Here is a 25994-nt window from a genome sequence, read left to right on the forward strand (position 1 = left end):
GTAGCAATTTATCCAACATCACAGATCTTTGCCATTTTGGTCACAAGAGACACAAGATGAGAAAGTCTCTCGGGATGAAAAGACATGAATCAATCAAAACTGTTGCCACCCTGTGTCTAAGTGTAACCGCTGCTTACCATTAGGCATTGAGCTTAGTAGTTTGGTTCATACCTATGATTTCCTCAAAGTAGGAAACTCCCTAGAAAGATGCTACCTCCAAGAGTGTAGATGAGGCAATCCATTTTAGAAAGCTACCTGGGTCAATGAGACATTAAGTGACTTGTCAGGAGTGACATAGCTAGTATGTGTTGGAGGTAGGACTTGAATTCAGGTCTTCCCTGTCCTCTATTATGCCACACTGCCTCTCATTAGACCTACTACATACTTAATAAACATTTGTTAAATTCTATTAAATTCAACAACCATTTCTTAAATACCTATTACATGCCAGACACTAAGTGCAGGGGGTACAAATATGAAAAAAAGACAGACCCTCCCCTCATGATGCTTAAAATCTAATGAGGTAAGACAACACACAAAAGGAACCTGAAAGGGGCGGGGGGTGGAGGGTGGTGTGGGGCAGATAAGGGTAAGAGGAGCTGAAACAGAAGGGATGATGTTCTATGGAGTTGAAACCAAGCCATGCTACTAACAGAAAATGGAAAGTTACCTGGAAGGTTCTGAAAGTTCAAAACCTTCTAAAAAGGAAAGATTTGGGGGAGGGGTTTTTACTGCACCACCCTCCAGCTTTGCAGCCAGAGCGGAGAAGCAACTGAGGGAACAGAGAAGATGTTGAGCATCACACACTGAGTCAATCTAACATGGTGTTGAAATTTCAAGTGGTCAACTTATCCTGGAGGAAGCACGATGTTCCATGGAGTCAAAATCAAGCCAAGGGGCTGATGGAAACTGGAGAGCATTCTGAACCCTCACTACAATGAGAATCCCTTGAAAGAAAGTCATTAGCAGTAGGTGATGGCAGCCAATTTCAATCTTTAAAATGTGGTGGTTTCTCAGAAATCAATCCCATAATACCCATAATAATAATGTCACTTTTGTAACAGTTTACATCTCTACAGTACATTTCAGGCACAAATCACTAATTACCTTAAGTGATTTGATCCTTTGAGGTAGAAAGTGCAATTATTATTATCCCTACTTCACAGATGAGAAAAGTGAGGGTCAGAAAGGTGAGAAGCAGAGCTAAGACTCAAATCTAGGATTTCTGAGGCCAGTTTCAGACCTCTTGCCCCTATACCACATCTTGCCTCAATATTTATGTCTAAACAGTTGAACTATTCCACTAGAAAACAGGAAAGTGTAGCATCTTCATTTATGAAATTCTCTTTTGCCAAATCTTAGTATCTATGTCAAATCTTAATATTAATTATCAAATCCTAGCATTTAAAAAAATTACCTTTTACCCCTACAGGCTAGTCTAATTAGATCTTGCAAAGTTCTAACATCTTCAGAGTTATTCTGCTCAAACCAAGAGAACATTGCACACAGTAACAGCAATATTGCATGATGATCAGCTGTGATTCACTTAGCTATTCTCAGAAACACAATGATCCAAGACAGTTCTGAAGGACTTATGATGAAAGGTACTGTCCATCTCCAGAGAAGGAACTGGTGGAGTCTGAATGCAGATTGAAGCATACTTTTTCTTTACTTGCTTTATTTTTCTTGGTTGTTTTTTTTTTTTTTGGTTTGTGTTTTCTTTCACAGCATGACTTATATGGAAATATGTTTTGCATGACTACATATATATAAGTTATGTTAAATTGCTTACCTTCTCAATGAGGAGGGGACAGGAGGAAGGGAGAGAATTTGGAACACAAAATTTGAAAAAAAAAGCGTGTTAAAATTGTTTTTACATGTATTTGGGGGAAAATAAAATATTAAATTTTTAAAAAGTCATTCTGCTCAAAGAGAAATGCAAATGAGAACAAGTTATCATTTTATACTCACCAAGTTATCAAAAATGGGAAAACTCGTTGTTGGCGGGACCAAGGCAAGATAGGCACATGGATTCACTGTGGTTGGTTCAATCATTCTGGAAAACAATTTGAAATTAGGCAAGAAAATTCAGGAAATTGTTTATACTCTAATCCAGAGATTATACTTACTGGGACCACACCCCCAGAAGGTTAAGAATAAGAAAGGATACAAAAGATACAAAAATATTCAGATCAGTGTTATTTATGATCATGTGATTCTAGAAATAAAAACATTGGGAAAACAGATAAAACTGTGATATGTTCATGTAATGGAATATTATTGTTCTGTAAGAGAAGATAAATATGAAGGATTCAGAGGAATATGGGAAGACTTGTCTGAAGTAATGAAGAGTGAACAAGGCCTAAATATCAATATACCCAATGATGTTATCATGCAAATAAAGTCAACAATGAAAAACAAAATTCTGATCAAACACAAGTTACCATTGGTACTGTATTATTTATCAATTAAAGGACACATCTCTCCTTTTCGCTAACAACCTATAAACTAATATTTTGAGGGAATCCACGTTTGTATAGGAGTCAATTTAATTATTCTCTCCATACAGATAACTCCCAGATCTATACATTTAGCCCTAGTCTTCCTCTTGTGCACCAGTCTTGCACCACAGATGAAAAAGGTATCATGGTGGAAGAACCTTCAATTGATTGGATATGAAGGGGTGAGAGAGAAGAAAAAGTCAGAATGATTCCAAAGTTTTGAATAAGGTAAAGGTGTCCAGCAGACAGTTCCTGGAGTTTAGGAGAGAGATGTGGGCAGGGTATATAGATTTGGGAATCATCTGAATAGAGTTGATAATTGAAAAGTAAATTGCTGTGTCTCTGTTCTTTAACTATATTACCCTTTGTGGAAAGCTCTGTCCTTCACAGTGAAATTAAAATGTAATTTGTTGTATTGAATCAGCCCCATAAGCACCATAAGCAAGCCTTTAACTGAACTTCTGTCTTCGTCCTTTCCTTGTTAATGGAACTCACTACATGTATCTAGAAACTGATCCAATGTTCAATGAAGGGGATGGGCAACTTCCAGAGAATGTCTGTTGTCTATAACCCACTCCACCTCATCTACACCTTTACCTTTCTCCAAAATTCTTCCAGGTTCCAACAATTCAAAAAATACCTATTAAGCATCTACAGCCCATTAAGGATCAATATAAAGTGGTAGGAACAGAAGTAATCTTGCAGGGGATTGGGATGTGAACACATGGTAGGGAAACAAGGTATGCTATTCATTCTAGAAGCTTGCCAGTGAAGGAGAGAAGAAATACAAGATGATAGCTTGAGAGGGAAACAAACAAGGCCAAGGGAAAGATTTTTTTTAAGTTAATGGAAACCCAAGCATGTCTGTAGGAAGAAGAGGAGCCAAAAAAGTAGGAGCAAAACAGGGGTGGATAATGGATAATGGATGGAGTAAGTCCCCAGAGAAATTGAGGAGACTGGGTCAAGGAATATGGACAAGCTGTGACAAAAAAAGAGCCCCCTCCATTCATCTTTTGAGACAGAAAGGAAGAAAAAGAGCGTGAAAGAAAAGATGGAAGAGAAAACAAGAGGCTTTGAGATGTGGATGAGAGATGAGGAGCTTGTGATAGCTGGTGTCAATCTCTTCAGTAAAGTAGGAATGCATTGAAGTGTGGGAATTGAAGATTAAGTTAGGGGCCTGAGAAAAGAGAGGGTTTGAAAAATCATCGTGTCTGAAAAATTAGAAAAATATCAACTGCTCATGGGTAGGCTGAGCTAATGTAATAAAAATGACAACTCTACCTAAGTTAATTTACTTATTCAGTGCCATACCAATCAAACTACCAAAAATTACTTTTTAGAGCTAGAAAAAATAATAACAAAACTCATCTGGAAGAACAAAAGATCCAGAACATCAAAGGAATTAATGAAAAGAAATGCAAGGGAAAGTGGCCTAGCCTTGCCAGGTCTAAAACTGTACTATAAAGTAGCAATCATCAAAACTACTTGGTGCAGCTAAGAAATAGAGTGATGGATCAGTGGAATAGGTTAGGTACACAAGACACAGTAGTCAATGACTATAGCAATCTACTTTCTGATAAATCTGAAGACTCCAGCTTCTGGGATAAAAACTTGCTAATTGACAAAAACTGCTGGGAAAACTAGAAAATAGTATGGCGGAAACTAGGCATGGACCAACATCTTATACTGTATACCAAGATAAAGTCAAAATGGGTACACAATTTAGACACACAGGGTGATACTATAATCAAATTAGGAGAGCAAATCTATGGAGAACAGAAAAATTTATGGCCAAACAAGAAATGCAGAACATTATGAAATGCAAAATGGATAATTTTGGTTACATTAAATTAAAAAGGTTTTGCACAAACAGAGCCAATGCAACCAAGATTAGAAGGGAAGTAGAAAGCAGGAAACAATTTTTACAGCCAATGTCCCTGATAAAGCCCTCATTTTTAAAATATATAGAGAATTGAGTCAAATTTATAAGAATACAAGTCATTCCCTAATCAATAAATGGCCTGGGGTATGAACAGGCAGTTTTCAGATGAAAAAATTAAAGTTATTTATTGTCATATGAAAAAAATGCTCTAAATCACTATTGTTTAGAGAAATACACATTAATCTTATGTACCACATTACACCTATCAGATTGGCTAACATGACAAAATAGGAAAATCATAAATGTTGGAGAAGATGTGGGAAAGTTGGAATGCATTGTTGGTGGAGTTGTGAATTGATCCAACCATTCTGGAGAGCAATTTGGAACTATGGCCAAAGGGCTATAAAACTGTGTATAGCCTTTGATCCAGCAATATCACTTCTTGGTCTGTATCCCAAAGAGATCATAAAAATGGGAAAATGACCACATGTACAAAATATTTATAACAGCTCTTTTTGAGGTGGCCAAGAATCAGAAATTGAGGGAATGCCCTGTTGGGGAATGGCTGAACAAGTTGTGGTATATGAATGTAATGGAATACTGGTGTTCCATAAGAAATGATGAGCAGGTGGATTTTAGAAAAAAACCTGAAAAGATTTACATGAACTGATGCTGAGGGAAGTGAGCAGAACATTGTACACTAACAGCAACATTGTTCGATGACCAACTTTGATAGATTTAACTCTTCTCAGCAATAGAAGGATCTAAGACAATTTCAAAAGACTCATGATGGAAAATGCTATCCACATTCAGAGAAAGAACTATGGAGTCTGAATGCAGATCAAAGTATACTATTTTCTCTTTTATTTTCTTTCTCGTGTTTTTTTTTCTTTTTGTTCTCATCCTTCTTTCACAACATGACTAATGTGGAAATATATTTAATAGGATTGCACATGTATAGCCTCTATCAGATTGCATGCCGTCTTGGGGAGGGGGGAAGGAAGAGAGGGGGAAAAATTTAGAACTCAAAATCTTATAAAAGTGAATGTAGAAAACTAAGAATAAAGAAAGAAAAAAGAAAAAGAAAAATCATCATGGGAGAAGTGATAGGAAATTGGAGGTGAACAGAAGATTTACCACGTATCATTGAGAGACCAATTGAGGTGACGATACAAATTTGTAGCAGACCCAATCAGCGTGGCTCCCTCTAGCATGGTTCAATGGCTTGAAATCAGGAAAAGAAAAAAAAAAAAAAAAACAACCTAGATATCAAGAGTTATACGGGGTTGAGGATTAGCAGAGCAGGATGGCAGAATACCAAGAGAGGTAAGTGATTTAAGGATATGATTGAAATGGCTACCCACAGGGTCAAGTGTGAAAGCGGAAAAGTGAAGCCAGAATAGGGACTTGGAGAACAGCATGGGATTAAGGAGCTGGAGGACCCAGGGTTAAAACTAAAATCGCGGACCAGCTTTTCAAATTTTAGTTCTTGAAGATCTCAGACTTCAAAGCTAACTCTGTGGGGGTAATGTGAGACGGGCGCGTTAAACTGAGCGCGTTTCACTCGTCATCCATGGAGAAGTTTCACAGCAGGGACCAAGCACTTAAGGCTGCGGACCAGTGGTTAAACTTGTCTGTCGGGCGGGTGTCAGTACCGAGAGCCACAGAAGGCTGCAGTGACCTTCGCTGAAGGCAGTCATGTGGTGTAGGAGCCATGAGTCGGGAAAGCTGAGTTCTGGACTAGTTTTAGCTCTAGTGCTAGTCTGAGTCTAGACTAGTTCAGCTCTGCTGACAACTCCCGTGTGACCTTAGGCAAGTCACTTCCACTCTGTGGGCTCCAGAGCCCTCGTCTGTAAACTGAGAGGACTGGATTAAATTTCAGAACTCTTATCCTAAATGTTACTATAGATCACACTGGGGTAAAAAGCATTCAGAAAAAAAGTCCCTATTCTATACTTCATAAACGGCAGGCGTCCTCTCCATTCCAGTTAAATTGGCCCACTAGCTGTTCGCTATGCAAGACATTCTGACTCCTGCCTCGTTCCTTTGTACGCATAGTCCTCCCACGTCAGAAACGCACTGCCTGCTTACCTCCGCTTTATAGACTCCCCAGCTTCCTACAAAGCACAGGCCACGTGCCATCTCCTACACAAAACCGTTCATATTCCTGTATCCTTCTTCCCCCCATTATTAACACACTCTCTCTCTGTCTCTGTGTCTCTGTGTCTCTCTCTCACACACACACACACACACTCACACACACACACACACTTACTTTGCAAATGCTTATCTGTGTATATGTTGAATCTTTTTGAGGACAGGAACCAGTTTACTTTTGTCTTTGTATCCCAAGAACCCAGCATAGTGCCTGAGGCATAGTAGAATGCTTAATAAACATGTGTTGAACAAACAGCAAAATGAAACTGAATTGTATCATCTAACCTGCATATTTACAAATTTCAAAGAGACAAAAATGAATGCCATAGAGAAATACTTTATTGGAGAAATAAGAGAAGGAAGACTGACTAACCTATAAAATTGATCTTTGTTTTTCTCCTGACTTCATATCTCGTCGTGCTTTTACGCAGGGTCTCTATCTCTTCTAATGAGTTAGTTGCCCTTCTTTGTTGGCCCACACAGTACATGGGCCGCTTCTCCAGAGGGATCTAGAAGTAACCTGGTTGTCATTTGCCTTTTTGCATTTCAGCATCAATCCTGGTCCTCTTTCCTATAAAACACACTCTTCAATTACTACGTTGCTCTCTGGAGACAGGTAGACAGGGAGTGGATTTGCCAGATGCCATTTGTGAGCCAAAAGCTGTGAAGAGAGATTCAGATGATTCTTCCAGCATTCTGTTTGGCAAAGTGAGGAATCTGTGCTGAAACAGAGTAAGCCCACAGCCCTTAGCTACCTTATATTGTGTGAGGATAATCCTAGCAGTAATGATTACATTTTGGCTCTGCCTTCTTTCCATCTGGTCCTTCCCCCCCGGCGTGCCTACTGTTAATCCATGTTCCAGTTTCACATTCATATGGTGCAGATAAATTAGTTCACTCCCTATATCCTGGTTGTGTTGTCCAGTAGACAACTCAGCATTTCAGACTGTGATTCCAGGGTCTCCTGGCAGAACAGACAGCCCAAGTTCTGAAAACCAAAGAACACACATCTGACAGCTACATCTGACATAGGCAGATAGGTGTTGCTTTGTATTTCTCTGTCTGCATCAGGTATCATAACCCAGCTAAGGCATGGTCCAGGGGTGGGGAATCTGTGGCCTTGAGGCCACATGTGGCCTTCTAGTTCATCTGATGTGGCCTTTTGACCGAGTCCAAATTTTACAAAACAAATCCTTTTATTAAGGGGATTTGTTCTGTGAACTTTGGATTCAGTCAAAGGGCCGCATTTGAGGACCTAGAAGGCCACATGTGGCCTCAAGGCTGCAGGTTCCCCACTCCTGGCATAGTCTTTTGGCATTTCTAAGTAGAAACATAGGTGGCTCAGGAGTGGTTGCACTGATATATTTATTGATTAATTCATTCAGTAAAATGAATATAGGGCTCAATGCAGGGTCCTGACAAAACTGCAAAGATTAAATAAAGCACAGGCCCTATGCTCATGGAGGTTACAGTCTAGAAGAAAGATCTGATAGATAACTCCAATACAGCATGACATACAGTAAGGCATAATAGAGATGCAATATGATGTAGTAGAAAAAGAGCTTGATGTACATTCACAAAGATCTGTGTGTGATCCTGGGCAAGTCACTTAACTTTTCAGTGCCCTAGGTAACTAAATATAAATTGTAGAGCAGATGCCGGGCTACATTGGCATATTGAGTTTCCTTCCAGGGAGCTCCCCACACTGATGGAACCAGGTTCAGTAAAAATAAACAAATAAATAATTAATTAAACATTTATGAGTCTAGTAAAAAAAAAATGAATGCAGAGGTGGAAAAACATGTTTTCTGTTTGCCAATATGTGGAAGAGTCATTAGGTTGTTTTCTTTTTGACAAATTTGAGAAAATAATGACAATTTTTCCAAGTGAGTAATTCTTCCTTATGTTCTTTCCAATGCCAAGCCCTTCTCCTTGGTATACATTCATATGTATTTTTGAAACATAGAAATTCATGCATATTGGAAACCTTTTGTTCTACTTTTGTAATTCATAGTTCACTTTGCAATTCAAGTATCTAATATGACAATTTCTTCCAAAGGCTTTTCCTTAAGTGTGCCCTGTTGTAACATCACTGACTGATGAGTAGATGGATAAATGAACCAACGGGATATTCAGTGTTTATAGAGCTATATAGAACCCCAAACCAAACTGGGGTCTGTGTCCATCATTGCCAGAGTAGTAACACTTGACTATCAAGCAAAGTTCCCCAATTTTAAGAAAGTGGCTATTTGATTCAGATAAAATTAGATTCAGAGGTGAAGAGAGAACAAGAGTGTTTAGCTATTCCACCTCTGCTGTCTTCTAACTCTTATTACTGGATTCAAATCCTGACTCCAGCATTTACTTAGCTATGTGAACCATGGGTAATTCAGTTAACCTTTCTGAACTTCAGTTTCCACACCTGTAAATAGGAGTTAAGAAGACCTATAGTACCAGTCATAGCATTATTGCAAGGATCAGATGATTATAATGTGTAAAATACTTTGAAAACCTTAAAATATTACATGAATGTCAGCTATTATAGTGGTGCAATGGAAAGAGTGTTGGGCTTGGAGTCAGGAAAACCTGAGTTCAAATCTGGCCTCAAACACTTGCTAGATGTGTGACCCTGGGCAAATCATGTAACCTTTCTCAGCCTCAGTTTCTTCATCTATAAAATGGAGATATTAATAACAGAACCTTCCTCTCAAGATTGTTGTGAGGATCAAATTAGATAATATTTGTAAAGAGCTTTGCGAAACTTGAAGCACTATCTAAGTGTTAGCTATTGTTATTATATTGCAATAATAACAATTGATAGTGCAAGAGGTTATCTCTTCCTGCCTTTCCAAGCCCCAAGAAAATATTTCAGAACATAAAACAAGAATATAGTTGCTATTGGGAGTGGAGTCAGTTAGTTTTCCTCAATAAGAATGAAGCCTGGGCTTCAGAGTCAGTCAAAGCCCAGTTCTGGCAACACCAAGTCAGTTCATGAGGTTCGTCCTATCTGAAGAAATATCAGCCAACATTTACATTATGACAGGTGGAAAGGGTGAGCAGTTGGAAGCATGGTTCCTACCCTCAAGGAGCTTACAATCCAAAAGATACCTCACTGACTCCCTATCCAATACACAAAGGAATGATTCCAGACCTTCTCTTATCTAGCACCCAATCAGTATTATTTTTTCCAGACATTTCACACAGTTCTCAAGGGGATAACTGTCATCTTTAAGAAGATGAAGGCTATTTGGCTCAAACTTCTGAATTCACTCACATATTCTCTTCAATATTTCTGATACTCGAAAGTGAACATGATCTCTCTTTCTCACTGTTCTCAACTTTCCTAGAGTACTTTGTTGAGACTTCTCCTTTGCCATATCGCACACTACCTTCTATCATACTTTCTTGTGTAGATACATTAGTCTCTCCATTAAACTGTAAGCTTCTTGAGGGCAGTAATTGCTTCACTTTTCTCCTTAGTATCCTCAGTACCTAGCCCAAGACTTTCCACCTAGCAGGCACTTAATAAATGTTTGTTGTATTAAATTGAATCTCTGTATCTACATCTGAGCTCTCATTTCTTGCTCCAGTTTCAGATGATGTGTTGCTACATAGGATCATAAATTTAGAGCTAGAAGGGAGTCTAGAGACCATCTGGTACAACTTCTTTATGTTACAGATGAAGAACTGAGGCCCAGTGATTTAAAGTGATTTGCCCAGGCTCACAAAGCTAGTAAGTAGCTGAAGCAGTCTTCTTCACTCCACTTCTAGTGTTTTATCCATTATACTTTTTATGTACATATATATATATATATACATATATGTATATGTACATAGTTACGTACAACTCTTCATGACCCCATGTGGGGTTTTTTTGGCAAAGATTTTGGAGGGTTCTGCCATTTCCTTTTCCAGCTCATTTTACAGATGAGGAAACTGAGGCAAAGAGAGTTAAGTGACTTTCCCAGGGTTACACAGCTGGTAAGTGTCGGAGGTCAGATTTGAACTCAAGAGGATGAGTCTTCCTAACTTTAGGCTCAGCATTCTAGGCACTTTGCCACCTAGCCACTATATTAAATTGTCTTTTTCAAAAGTGAGCATCCCTTCTCAGTTGATGGAGGACTTCATTCTCTTCCTTAACATCTACAATCCCTCCCTCCCTTGGTTTTGCAATAAGTTTGGTCTTCCCTAGCCTGAAAAATATCTTTACTTGACTCAGCAGCCCCCTCTAGCTATTGCCACAACTATTACCTTCAGTGTGATGTCTACTAGACTTGTCCCCTTAGTCCAGTCTCAGAGAGGAAGTGAGTGCCTGAGGGCCTTGGGAATGACATGGATTCATTCTGGGGGCCTGGTCCAGCTGCTCCTGGGGAGCACCCAAGCAGCTGTATCTAGGTCACAAGCATGGCATCTTTCATGACTAAGTCCCTTCCTACCCAAATGAGTGGGGCTCAAGTACCAGGCCCGTCCACAGAAAAGGAACAAAAGAGTGTGTGGTTGGGGAAAAGAGCTAAGCCTGGCCCTACTCTAAAAACCTCAGTGCATTCTGTCATTTCTGTGGCCAACCTCAGTGACACACCACCAGTCTGAGGTTGGTGGCAGACACAGAACTGGCTTCTCAGGGGGCAGATGGTGCCCAGTAACACAGCCAGGGCTGGGCCTGGGTGAATTTATGAAGTAGAAACAACCTCGATTTCAGCATGTCTCCATCCCATTTTCTGTACCCTTCTATTCCAGTCCTGCCATGGTCCCTATAGACACTGAATGCCTGCCTTCATTCATTCTACAAGCATTTACTGAAAAACTATTACGTCTTGGACACTACTCAGAAGGATATGGAGCTGAACACGACACCATGCTTGACTTCAGAGAGCTTACAACCTAGTTGGAGAGGAAAGACCAAAACGCAAAACAAAAAAGCACGTGTGTATGTATATACATATATGTGTGTGTGTATACACACATATATGCATGTGTCTGTGTCTATGTATGTTTGTGTAACATATATATATCAATCATATCATGTAAGACGAATATAAAGTGTTACGGAAGAGGTCAGAAGCAAAGGACTACAGAATTTTAGAAAAGGGAGGCGCCATTTTCTATTTAGGCTATGTGTGTGTGGGGGGCAGGGGAGGGTGGATCGAGGAAATGATCATGGAGGATTCATGGAGGAAGAGGCATTTAAGCTAGGTCTTGAGAGAGATGCATAGAAATTGAATAGTTGGGGGTGGAGGGAAAGTGAGTAGAATCTCTCCTTCCCGCTGATTCCTGGCCTTGTGGAACTTTATCAACCCAACATTCTGATAATTTAGTATATCTCAGGTGCCCTTGTATAAATTTTCACTCTAGTGACTGACACTCACTGCCTAAGGCAAGAAGAGTGGTAGACAGTGATGAGGTTAGATCAGGGTCGCTTATTTGCTGTTCCTGTTGTTTCTAAGAAAGAAAAAAAGTTTATTCTCTGTTTTTGGCAGAAAAATAAAAATGAACCAGCGACTGCTTTCTCTCTTTTTCCCTCGTGCCCTTAAGAAAGAAATCATGAATCAACTCAGTTTACTGATACTTCTGATTATTTGACTCCCTTATTTCTCCAGTAAAGAAAATGATGTGGACTTATGGATCCATGGAATCATAGAACGTTAGAGCTTGAAGGGACCTTAGAACATATAACAGAGGATGCCAAAGAAAGAAGAGACCTTAGAACATAGAACATGAGAGTTGGAAGGGACTTCAGAACAGAGAACACTAGAACAGGAAAAAATTTTGCTTGCTAGAGCTGGAAGGAACCTTTGGATGCGATATCTCACACGTGTGTAGCACTTTAGTGTTGGCAAAGTGTTCTGCTCACAATAACCCTGCAAGGTATGTAGTGCAATAATCAGCATCCCCATTCTGCAGGTGGAGAAATTGAGGCTTTGAGAGGTTAAATGACCTTCCCACGGCCATTCCATTAGTTGGGTGGGATTGAGCCCAGTCTTCTGACTCCAAGTCACTCTATCACAAAAAGAATGTGGAGTGCAGGAACAAGAAGGGACCTTAGAACACCAGACACTAGACCAAGAAGGGCTATTCTAATCTCGCCATGGGATCATAGATCTGGAACTGGAAAGGACCTCAGAGATGGTCTAGTCTAACCCTCTCATTCTATACATGGGGGAAATAAGGCCTAGGGAAGTTAAATGACTTGCCCAAGGTCACATGCACAGTTAAGTGTTAGACACTTCCTTCAACTCCAAAATTTGTGCCATTTTATAGATGAGGACGCAGACTTGGATCCATTAGGAGATTCGCAAGTCATACAGCAAGTTAGTGATAAAACTTTCCAGTTATATTCACTAGAGAACTTCAAACTACCAAAGGATGGAGGCTGAGCCTATTGGGCCTGTATTAACCCAAAGGCAAAGGCATTCTTGAAAAGAAGGGAGTCAAAGTACAGACAGTCTTCTCCTTGTAAAGCAGATGTGTTCCAGACAATTTGTGTATGAAATGAATTTTTGTAAATTAAAATTGATTTTAAACATATTTGGTGAGCCCTGTGGTTTATAGGAGACCTTTATTTAGTAAAGCACCTAATTCAATTCAGAAAATATTTAGTGAACCAAATCTAATTTGTTTCATGTTAAGATTTTTATTTAGTGGCTTTTTGTAAATTGAGGTGTGCTCAGGTATAGTACATCTGGTCAGTCACACCATTCATTCACACTCCATTATCCCTGATAGTTAAGCAAGCAGCCACTATTACTTTTCAGTCAAGGTTTGCAAAGTGTTTGGCCAGCAAAAGCCTGGAAGCAGCTAGGCAGTGCAATGGACAGAGTGCTGGGCCTGGAGTCTTTTTGTTGTTCAGTTATTTCTGTCATGTCTGACTCTTCATGGCCCCATTTGGGATTTTCTTAGCAAAGATACTAAGTGGTTTGCCATTTCCTTCTCCAGTTCATTCTACAGATGAGGAAACGGAAGCAAACAGGGTTAAGTGACTTGCCCAGGGTCACAAAGCTAGTAAGCGTCTAAGGCTGAATTTGAACTTAGATCTTCCTGGCTGTGTTGGCAAGTCGCTTAATCCATGTCTGCTTTATTTCCTCAATTCTAAAATGGGGAAAATGAAAAACACCCATCTCTCAGAGTTGTTGTAAGGATCAAATGAGGTAATATCAGTAAAGCAGTTAGCACAGTGCCCATAGTAGGCTCATTCCCTTCCCCTCATTCCTTCCTTTTTTCCATTCCTTTTGCATGCGGGTATTTTTTAGACTCTGTCTTGGTCCTTAGGCTTGCAAGTGAACAGGGTCTCTGGTGCTGACTGACCCCTCCTTTTTTTGAGAGACAGGGAATGGAGCCACAGGTAAAGAATAGAACTGCAAAGGCAGGCAAGCCCTGGCCAGAAACCAGGTCTGAAGGTGAAGCAGAGTCAATCAAGAATCCCAGGAGCCAAGAGGAGGTTGGCAGAAGCTGGGTGTGCTTCAGTCTATAGTAACTCTGTAATGGGCACACAACAGAGTGCAGAGTTAGACAAACATAATTATGTCAATTTTCCCCACACTCTGATGTGTGGGCAAGTGTTTTCATCCTGGGCTTGAACAGTTGGTCATGATCTCCAGTTTCTTCTGAAGTTCTTTCAGCTGAAGTGCTCTTGCCCTCCTAGGGATAACCTCATAAGATCCTAGATTTTGAGCTGGGAGGGACCCTTAGAGATCTTGTATTGGTATTACAAATGAGGAACCAAGTCCCTGGGATATTAAATGGGTTGTCCAAAGTCACACCAAGAGGAAGGAAGGGACAGAATCAGGATTCGAATCCAGATCTCTAGCTCCAAATCCAGCATGCTTTTCACTGTTCCAAGCTGTCTCTCTTAGACTTCACTATTTTCCTTGGTAATTGCCAAATCTGTGCAATTTTGATAGCCTCACCCAAAATTCACAGCACAGGGAAAAACACCATTAAGGAAACTGAGTCAGAGATAATTCTCTGAATGCTCTTGCCTTCAGTCTGAATTGTCCAAGCTATTGCTTGTTTATATGCTGTTCTGAAATTTTTCTGTTTCTTATACTTGGATTAAAAGTTACTTAAAGGCAGTAACGTCCTCTCGTTCCCAGAGCCTCAGCAGGCACTGACTGTGTTCAAATGTGTCTTTTGTCTCTTGTATTCCTGCCCTCAATCTGATCCAAAAAGCATTTGGATGAGGCATTTCTGAAGCATCAGTCGATACTTGGCATCCTCAGATGCCTGTCCTTCCTTTGGTGAAGAGGGAGAGGAACTCTTGCAGGGAATATGCAGCCAGCATCCTTTATTATTCCTGGATCCTTTGTCACTGGTTGGCTATCCTGTTAATCCACATTGGACCATCTAGCAATCCTTTTTACTCGTTTTCCGGTCAGCTTGATTCTGATAGATAGCTTGGTCAGCCAGGGCCATTCATAGACACAGAAAGATAGTCTTCTCCCTCTATTTTTAAACAATTCAACTATTTCTGGGACCTAATGGGTATGAAATTCCTGTAATAGCTCTCATTTACAGTCTGTAGCTATTAAGGACCCCTAATAAGAATCACAGAACCAAAGAGGTAACATGATTTAGAGGAAACAACACTCAATTTGGGGATATAAAATGAGAATTTGAATTCTGACCTAGTCATTGACTTAATGTGTGACCTTGGGTGAGTCTCTTAAACTCTCCTGGGCTTCACTTTACTCATCTCTAAAATAAGGGGGTTGAACTAGATAATCTCTAGGGCTCCTTATGGCTCTAAAAACCTATGGCAGTTGGAGCTAAAAAAAAAGGACCCTAGAGACTATTTTAGTCCAATTCCTTCATTCTTGGATAAAGAAATTGAGACCCAGATAGAGGAAGTGACTTGTCCAAGGCAGAATATTAGCGGCAGAACCAGGATTAGACATAAGCTGTCTTGGGTCCTGGTCTAGTGCTTTTTATAAGTATAAGTAAAATGTATTATATTTTCCACAGCCCAGAAAATCATTCAAAACTTTTTATAGCAACTTGAAGATTTTTAGACTTGGGCAAATATTTTTCTTTTTCTGAACATGATTAACTTGAAAACCACCAATTTGCTTCCATTGAGAAGGTGTTAAGGAAGAAGAAAAATTACTTACTGAAGGTTATGAGTCAATTTCCAAAGGAAAAACAAAGGTTCTCCGTACTTTCTTTCACAATTCATTGCCCCTGTAGCCACTCAATGGTAAGAACATGCAAATCAGGTGGGGAGAGGGATAAATCACTCAGTGGATGATTTGGATTCAGCTCACGTGCAGGTGCAGTTAATTCCACACACCCACATTGACTGCCCCAGATGGGGGCCTTAGGAAACTCCCCTCCATTCTCATTCCTCCATACCCCATGTCTGAATGGTGATCCTCCAATGACGGCTGGGCTATATCTGGCAGCTCGATGTTTTGCCTAAGAATGCGGTAAAGTAGCCACTCATGCAGCATAGTGCAATGAAGTCTGGGTGGAAAGTCAGGGAGGCAGCACAGTACAGTGCAAAGAGTCCATGGCTCTGGAGTTAGAACACCTGGGTTCAAATCCTACTCCCTGAAACTTTGTTCCTCTCTCATCTTTAGCAAGGTCGTTACTTTCCTCCTCAAAATGAGGGGGTTGTACTAAGTCCCTTCTAATTCTAGATATCTGATTTCATTTGGATTCATATCTTAATTACATTGCTTATTACCTTGGAGACTGTGGGTAAGCCATTTGTCCTCTTTATATCTCCATTTCCTCATTTCTAAAATAAGGAGCTAGACTGGATGTCCTCCAGGGTCCCCTTCTATGTCTGCATCTTCCTTGATAGGCTACAAGCTCTTTGAGGGCAGAGACTGTTTCATTTCTGTCACTGTGTCCCAAGTACCTAGCATAGTGCCTCCCTTAATAGATTCCAGCTTCAAATACGATGAGCAAATTATCCTGCAATTCCATTACTGGGGTGCAGTAACTGGCTCTATCACTAATTTTGTGACGGGACATTGGCCAAGTCCCTTCCCCTCTCTCAACCTTACTCAGTTTCCTCATTTGAACCATGTGTTTAAGGTTGAGCTATACACTCTTTAAGATCCCTCTTAGCTCTGACATTCAATGACTCTCTGAACTACAAGTTACTGAAGTAACTTGCCCAAGATTGACACAATAAACTAACTCCAAATTCACTGTTCTATCACACCATGCTACTATCTCCAACCAGAATCCTCTGCTTGAGACTAAGGGGTAGAGGGAAGTCTTCTTAGGCTATTGACTAGGCTGTATAGTTGCAGTCTGCAGCTTACTATAAGGCTGCCCCTGAGGTCTATGTGATAGAATGGTTAAAAATGAGAGCATTTTAGAACCCAGTGCTCTTGGAGTTACCAGAGATAAAACCCTTAGGGTGATTCCAAGACATACTTGCTTTATATTAAATTCCATGCCCTAGTGATGGGTCATATCAAGGGGCCAGAGTTGTTGTTTGTCTGTCCTTTGTTTTCAAAGAGGACCAATGACATCATGGGGTGATATCTTGACTCCTGTGTGAATTGGATTTAAGTGAGGCAGAGTTGCACAAAGTCATTAGCCTCTCTCTTCCAGGGTCAACAAAGTCCAGTGACAAGAAAAGAGTCTGGATTGACCAGCTATAGGATCTTGGTGTCTATGATGTCTCACCAAACTAAGCACTCCATGGTGCCTGCTTCATCCGTCTTCATGGTCATTGGAACAAATTGTTCTCATCTGCACATTCTGTTGGGGGCAGTCTTCACATGCTTAGCATAGGCATCCCCATAAATCACTAATGAGATTGAGGTGGTTCCTCTCATCCTGGTTTAGCCTATCTGCATAGAAGGTGTTACAGGGTATGCTACAGCTTCGAATGCTATAGCTTCTTGGAGCCACAAGTGAAGGTTGAGTGCCAGGTGGACACCACAGTTGGATAAGCAGCCCTGAAAAGGGCTCAGCAAGCCCTTACACCTAGTCCTACATGCTAGTCCTCCTTGAATACCCTTAATGTATTTGCAGAGGGGATATAAAACTCTAGGGTTTTATGGAAGCACAGCTTCATTTGGAGCTCGGGAGGGAAGATCTCCTGTCCCTTAGTTGTCAACCATTTTTAAATGGTGCCTCAATTGGCCTGATGTTGATTGACAACTTGGCCAGCCAGTGGCATTGATGGACACGGAGGGAGGGTGGAGCCTCTTCCTTCATGTTTCTGCACCTTCCTCTGTCAAGTTCTGAGACCACATGATACACTATTCCTGTAAATAGCTCTGAGGTATAGCTGCCATCATATAGAAAGTAGACATTCAACCTGTGAATTCTCAGAGCTTTAATGCCAGTAAGTACCTAGGCCTTGACAAATACAGAGACTGTCTTCCCTTTTGATGCAAACCAAGTCAGAAGTGCAGACTCTTCCCTGAGAAAGAGAGCAATGAGAATGCTGCAAGTGGAAGAGAGGCCAGAGAATCCTCACCATTGAGTCTGAAACATCTGTCAAGGCCAAGTGTTGAAATAGACATTTTTTTATATGTGTGAATTTCTCAACAGCTCCACATCAACCCTCCTCTTCTGGCCCAGCGAGAGAAGATAGCCTCTTGGCATCATCCCCAAAGGAGAAGTGTGTAAGAAACTGAAGAAAAAAAAAACACTCTGACTTGGGTGCAACCTCTACAAGTGCTCTTCTGGATTCCCCAAATGTTGATGAGTGAATACAAGATGCAGTTTCCTCCTGAGAGACAGCACTCTACCCCAGGCTTCCTAAAGTGGAAAGAGAATGCCTCTCTGTTTGAGCCCAAAGTGAAGTGTATCTGGAAAGAGGTCTCTATGCCCAGCACATATGTTCAATGCTTATGGGGAAATAAAGACTTTACTTCTCCCTCCGTCCTCTTGGAAGCTGCTCAGAATCAGCTCAGAAGACCTGGGCAGAATCAGGCTGCCCTCTGCAGGAACAGAGCCTGAGAAGCTGCTGTTTGCTGCTGCTGCTGCTGCTGCTGCTGCTCCACTGAACCCTGGGGCTGGGGAGTGGGGGTCAGGAGGCACGAGCCTCTCTTCTGGCCTCAGACTTGCCTCAGCACTGCTTCCTTTTCAGGCGTCCCCTCAGCAAGCCTGTAGCTAGTGTCTTAGCACTAAGACAAGTGGGGGAAAATTCTAGGCTGCTCATAATAATAACAGCTAGTATTTATATATGCTTTGAGGTTTGCAAAGTACTTCATATATTTTATTTCATTTGATCTTCATAATAACCCTGTGAGGTTGATGCTATTATTATCCCCATTTTGCAGATTAGGAATCTGAAGCTGAAAAAGATTGAGTGAACAGTGACATAACCAGTAAGGGTATGAGGCTGCTTTATTTACAGAAGCCTAAAAGCAAATTGTAAACTCTGGACTGAGCAGAGGTGGAGAGAGTGGGAATGGAAAAAGCCCCTAGGTTATTTGTAGATAAAGTAGAAGTGATCTGAGAAATTTTATAGATCTCATAGCACTATCTTTTCCTTGCAGTCACTCCACTGGGGTGAAAGCATGGTCAAGAAAAAAAAAAAAAGCAGAGCCCCAACATGAGCACAGAATCTGAGCTTCATGGTTCAAATGAACCCAATTTGTGTTTTTCCAAAATAAAGAAAGAGCCAATGTCTGAGCTCTCTTACAGAGGTCACATTGACCTCTCAGTATCATCCCTATAATTTCCCCTGCTTCAGATGTTTCTCCTCAGAAAAGTTATAATGGAAGGTTGGTCATACCAACCTTTCAAAGAATTATTGAACCTTTCTGAGGGCCCACTTTGTGTCCTGCCCCTTGAATGTTCAATGACTGTACTTCCTCTTCACTTACCAAACATGTTTGGAAACCAGGGAGAGGATCTGATAGAGCAGGGGTTCTTAACCTGGTGGCCACAAACCAGATTTTGGTGGTTGGGGCAGGGCAGGGGTGGGATGGGGTGGGGGGGTTGGTGGGGGGGGGTTGAGGTTAGTGAGCTTGGATGGGAAAAAAAAAATCACTTCTTTATCTTGACTAACCTTTGGTTTCCTTTGTAGTCCTATGCATTTGACAACATTATTCTGAGAAAGGGTCCATAAAGTTTCACCAGACTGTGAGGGAGGCCAGGACACACAAAAATGGTTAAGAAGCCCTTTGTAACTGGGACTGATAAGAAATGACTGATATGGCTGAATGGCAGCCAAAACAGACTGATAAAACTTTAAAGCTATGCTTTACATGTACTATCTCATTTGATACTCACAATGACCTGGGAGGTAGGTGTTACTATGATTCCAATTTTACAGATGAGGAAACTGAGGCCAAGAGAGGTTAAGTGTCTTGTCCAGGGTCATATAATTGGTAAGTGTCTGAGTCTGGACTTGAACTCAGTTCTTCCTGACTCCAAATCTACTGCTTTCCTCTGTTCAACCACCAGCTGGAAATGACAAAAAGAGCCTCTGTGGTCTTTAAAAAGAATGTAGTGTCCAGCATAAAGGGAATGGGAGTGCTCTGACCTAGCCAGGCCACATCTCCCAGCTTGTGTCCCCTTCGGGGCACCATTTAGGAAGCCCTTTGAAAAGCTGGAGAGTGCTCCAAAGGGGGTTAAGGGCCTCAAGACTGTGCAACCTGAGGATTGGTTGAAGAGGCTGTCGGGGGTGTTTAGCCCAGGGAAGCCAATTCTAAGGGGTGGAAGTAGGAGTGAAAGCTGTCTTCAAGTATTTAAAGAGCTGTGACTTGGAAAAGGTATTAAGCATTTTTGCATATAGCTTCAGAAGACAAAACTAGCACCAGTGGGTAGAAGTTACAAAGAAGAAGATTTAGGCTTATCTTAAAGGAAAGGCCTGTGATGCCTCCAATTCTGGAGACTGACAGCCCTGAGCTGGCCCCAGGCTCAATGGTGTGGTTGGCAGGAAGCTGTGTGGGCAGGGTGGTTAGTTCTGTTCATTGAGCCTCCCTCCAGTAAAGGAGGAATAAGGCCCCTCTCCTCACACTGCTTCCCTCCTGGGAGACTAGAGAGGAAGGTAGCTGAGAGCAGAAGGGGTGACTCTGGCCCCCATAGAGCCCCTGTACATAACCTAGAGTTGGTTACCTGTCAGATCTTTTCATTCTTCTATATGAAGACGGGTTTGAAAAAGCAAAATATAGGAGCTTCCCCTTCCCTCAATGTAGGGACTGATGAAGAGAGGGCCTAGGACTGAGGGTGGTGGTGATGCAGTTTAGGGGTTCAGGGGTGCTGGGACCCCAATATTACAACACGCGGGTCCTGCCCGAAAGAATTCGACCCAAGCCTTCTTTCAACCAAAGACCAGGTTTATTAGAACATCCATCACATTGGGCAGACTCTTAAGGAGTCTGCAATCACAAAACCTCCAGAATCTGCCAAGATATTTTAGCTGTTCTAACTTTCCCTGTAACCTCCATGAAGGAGGATTCAGAGGTGCAGAGGGAAGGGAGTAAGTAAGTCTCAGGGAACCAAAAAGCAACTGCACTTTTTCCCAATTCCCTAGCGCAGAGGGAATTCACAGATACACTTTTGGGTAGGGCTTCTGTCCTTGTCCTCTGTGCTGTGGAAGGTGTACCCAGGTCCATGGCTTCGAACCGACCCAGTGGACCGAGAGCCTGGGAGCGTCAGGCACAGTGCTAGACAGCCTTGTAACTGTCTGCCAGAAAAGCACCTCCAAGCCTTGGTGCTTGGAGAGCAACCCCAACTGCAGAGCAAGAAAGGAGGGGAGAGGGGAAGCTTACATACCTTCCAGTCTTGGCTGGAGAAGAACTTGGGGTTAGGCAGTTTCCCTGTATGGGCACAACACGTGGGTCCTGCCTGAAAGAATTCGACCCAAGTCTTCTTTCAGCCAAAGACAAGGTTTATTAGAATATATTGGGTGTAGCCACAATGAAAGGCCAGTTAGTGGGATTATAGCTTCAGGGGAACGCCAGAGATTTGACCATGTAGGAAAGTCCAGAGTTTTTTCTTTCTGGGGCCCAGATCCCAACCCCATCAGTGGCAATCACTCCCACCTCTTTTCCCTCACTCATGGAGCTCTACTGGGATTAATATGGGTATGGGGATAAAGGATTAAGGTAGGGGCCTCCTACACTTTGATCCTGGGTTAGGGGACAAATCTTCAAATATTTAAAATAAAATTTAAAAATTAAAAAAAATTTATTTTAAAAAAATTTTGAGCATACAAACAGCAACATGACTTTTGTTTATTTAAGAGGTTGTGCCCCTTCCCCTTTGATTTCTCCCCAACCTGTCTACCCTTTCTAGGAAGGCAATTTCCCTGTTCCTCTTCACCCCCAACAGTACATGTTGATCATGTGCATTATTTCTTACTCCTGCCTGGAACCCTCTCCCACCTCATCTCAGCCTTCTGACTTCCTCCAAATCCCAGAAAAAACTCCCACCTTCTATAGGAAGCCCTTCCCAATCTCCTTTAATGCTATTACCTTCCCTCTCTAAACAATCTCCAATTTATCCTGTATAAAGCTTGTTTTTTCCCCATTAGACTGTGAGTTCTTTGAAGGCAGGAACTGTCTTTTCCTTTGTATCCCCAGTCCTTGGCAGAATGCTGGGCACATAGGAGGTGCTTAATAAATGTTTTTGACTAAAAATCACAGCTATCCAAAAGTGAAATGAACCTCAGGCAGAGGCTGAAGGATGGATGCCATGTTGGGCATATTGTATAGGAAATTCTTGCTCAGGTATGGGCTGGATTGGATGGCCTTCTAAATGAAAACCTGTGATGCTGTGCATCAAACTCCATTTCATCCTCCCTTGAGTTGTCAAAGTGATTTTCTGGAAACTCAGGTCTGACATATCTAACCTCGCTACTCAATAAACTCCAGTGGCTCCCTACTACTTCCCCAATCAAATGTAAACTGCTCTGCTGGGCATTTAAAGCTGTTTACAACCTATTTCTATGTTGCCTTTCACATTCTTTCTGTCCACACACTCTCCTCCCATCCAACTGGCTTTCTGACTATGAAACCACACTCCATCTCATGTCTCTGGGTCTTTGCATTACCTATCCTTAATGCCCGGAATGTCCTCCGTCCTCAACCCTTCCTCTTGGAATCTCTGGCTTCCTTTAAGACTAAGCTCAGTCATCACCTTCTGCATGAGGTCTTTGCTCACGTGCCCCCTTCCCTAGTTGCTAGTGCCCTTTGCCCCCACCCCATTTCCTTGTATGTATTTTATGTGCTTTTGCACATACTTAGGTTTCTACATATCGTAGTCTCACTCCACCCCCCTAGGATGGAAGTCTCTTGAGGGCAGGGACTATTTCATTTTTGTCTTTGTATCTTCAGCATCTAACTCAGGACACGGCATTTAGTAAGCATTTAATAAATGCTTATTGACTGATTGGATATCCCATCTTTCTCCAAACTGTGTTTCTTTTAGCAGAATACAAATGGTTTGGCCAAAGGAATGAGACAGTAAATGGTAGAATTTTAGGCACTGGTGCATTTTTGGAGGATACATTTGGGGGAAAGAAGGGTTTTTCCAGGCCACTGAAATGATACCATATAGGCCGCCTACTCTGCCTATGGCCTTTTTCTCTGTACATTAGCGTTTTAAAGAGGTGACCTCTAATGTCCCTCCCAGCTTGAACATTCGATTATTCTGTGATATCCTGGCTCCGTTTAAGTTTTCCATGCCTGGATTTCATTTCTCCTTTCATGCTCTGCTTTCATTGCTGGCTGCATTATAAATCATCCCCTTCTTCCCTCTCACTATGCCCTCCCAGATTTCACTGTTTCTTCCTGTGTGACAGATTCAAAGGTTCTCCATCAGTCACAATACTTTCTAAAAGGGGCAAGTTATTGTCTTCATCTTTCTTGAAGACTTCATTATTTCCAGCCACCCTACTTTGCTCCAGGGACAGTGCAAAATCCACCCCCCCCAAAAAAAACAAAACCGAAAGGGAATTCTAGAGGAAATCTAATCCAATCCTTGAGTTCAATGCTTTCTACAGAGAAATTGCAATGGGAAAAATAGTGACCTAACCTTTTTTTTTAGTTATCTCCACTTTGATAATCACCAAATTCTGCTTTTTCTCTACTATAACCTTGTGTAATCTCTACAAAAACTTTACTTTGACATCTGACTTGCCCCTGCTCTTCAAAGCCCTCCCCGAGTCTTTTTTGGTCCATTTCACCCCAGAAAGGCTGATGAAAAGCTATGTGATTTGTCCAAGGTTATGAAGGGTAAGTAGCAGCTCCTTTTCCCTTTCCACCATCTTGTTGCCACATTAATGGTGGCAGAGTCACCATTATCAGACTTTAATAATGCAGAAAGCATCCCCTTAATTTTATACCTCTAAACTATTAGCAGTGTCACAACCATACATGCTGGAAACTGGACTACTTTGATTACCTTGCCAAATACCTTCCAGTTTTATAATGGGGCAGATGAAAAGTCTGTGCCAGATGTGGTAATCATCAATAAAATGTTAGGGAAAATATAACAATGAATTTTTTCATCATGGCTCCTACAATAAAACCCTGAGCTGCAGTTCTCAAGAAAAAACTCAAACCATCAACAACGACAAGAAAAAAAAATACTCTAGAGCACTAATGATAAGAGAGATGCACATTAAACAATTCTAATGTTCTACCTCACACACATCAGATTGGCAGAGATGACAGAAATGGAAAATGACCATTGTTGGAAGGGCTGTGGGAAAGCTGGCACGTGAATGCACTGTTAGTGATGCTGTAAATTTAAGGTAGTTTGGAACTATACTCCCAAAGTCATTAAATTATGCATTCCCTGTGATCCAGAAATATCGCTACTAGGCATATACCAAAAGAGATCAAAGGCAGAGGCAAAGGGTCCACGAATATAAGGATATTTATAGCAGCGTTTTTTGTTGTAGCAAAGACGTTGTAACAAAGTGGGTACTCATCATTTGGGGAATGGCTGAATAAAATATGGCATATAAATGAAATGGAATCCCTTTGTGGCATAAGAAATGATGAAAGGGACAGATTCAGAGAAACTTGGGAAGACCTGTATGAACTGATAAAGAGTGAAGTGAGAACAACTAGAGAAAAACTTGTACAATGATTACAATATTATAAAGGGAAATTTTTTCCTTTCTTCCTTGTATATTGTTGATACTTGTTAGCTTCCCAATTAAAAAAAAAAACACCCAAGCATAGAAATTGTCAGATAGGGTCTGCCTAGGTATGAAGAAAAGCTTGATTTGGGCTTAAAACATAATATTAATTTAAAAAAAACTCCCCTGGTTTACACGTACAAATAAATACCTCACAGAGCCAGATATGTAGGCTTTGTTGGCCAACCATCTATGAAGGGAACAAAAAGGTATCAGGAAAGGGGGAAAGAAGAGGGACATTTACTTGGCTATAGGCTGCTAGATGGTACCATGGTGTACAGAGCACTGGGCCTGGAGTTAGGAAGACCTGAATTCAAACCCAGCCTCAGACACTTACTAGCTGTGACTCCAGATAAGTCACTTAACCCCTCTCAGCCTCAGTTTCTTCATCTGTAAAATGGGTATAATAATAGCCCGTGCCTCACCTGGTTGTTGTGAGGATCAAATAAGATATTTGTAAAGTGCTTAGCACAGTGACTAGCACATAATAGTAGCACCTACATTCCCAGAGGATCAAAAGAGGTAATATTTGTAAAGCACTTAGCAAAATGCCTGACACATGGTAAGCACTTTTATAAATGTTAGCTATTATTAACTGTAGGAATAAGTTTTAATGCACCTAAAAAGTATTTTCTTATTTCCATTTTGCTCTTTCACCCTTGTGTTATTTATACATTCCCATAGTTAAACTGAATAGATGTTATTAGTACACAAATATATGGTAAGGGATGTATATCCAAATTAAGCAATCAGACAGCCTGATGGCTCACAAGGGTTTTTAGATACCTAACAGGTATCTAAATAAAGGACATAGTAGGGGTTTAATAAATGCTTGTTCTCCTTTCCTTTCCCATCTCCAACTTCTTGCTCACAATTCAGCATGAGAAATTAGGACGACCAGTATGCTCCAGTGGAAGGAACCTGGGACAAAAACAGTGTAGTGTGGTAGAAAAAAGATTGTTGTGTAAGATCAAAGTGGTCAAATAATATGAATAAACAGTTCTTAAAAGAAGACTTGCAACTATTACCAATGATATGAAACATTGCCCCACATTGCCCAGATGACAGAAATCTAATTAAAAACCATCTGAACTTTTATTTCATTTCATTAGCCAACTGGCAAGGATGACAAAGACAGGAAGAGTAACTATTGGAGTTGTAAAAAGACAGGCATGCTATTTCACTAGTAGTGAAACTGTGAATTGACCCATCCATTCTGGGAAAAATCTGAAATTATACTAAGGAAAGAACTAAAAGAACTAAAATATTCATTGCTCCTTGAGCCACAGATCCTACTTCCAGTCACATGCATCAAGGATGTCAATGATTAAAAAAAAAAAAAAAGATTTGCATGTACACCAATTGGTTTGTAGCAGCACTTTTT

At 41.0% G+C, this 25994-nt stretch overlaps 1 protein-coding gene across 1 annotated transcript in view; it reads left to right on the plus strand.

The window, feature by feature from the left end:
- Positions 1 to 11322, plus strand: part of NFATC2 (nuclear factor of activated T cells 2) — a 204458-nt gene extending 193136 nt beyond the window's left edge. The window contains exon 10 of the mRNA XM_027850841.1: positions 11278 to 11322. Within this exon, the coding sequence (XP_027706642.1) occupies positions 11278 to 11297 (20 nt within the window). The 3' untranslated portion in view covers positions 11298 to 11322. The remainder of the gene's footprint in view (positions 1 to 11277) is intronic.
- The last annotated feature ends 14672 nt before the right edge of the window (positions 11323 to 25994 follow it).

Source organism: Vombatus ursinus, unplaced genomic scaffold (genome assembly GCF_900497805.2).
Source record: "Vombatus ursinus unplaced genomic scaffold, bare-nosed wombat genome assembly UNPS02000580.1, whole genome shotgun sequence".
NCBI classification, from domain to species: Eukaryota; Metazoa; Chordata; class Mammalia; order Diprotodontia; family Vombatidae; genus Vombatus; species Vombatus ursinus.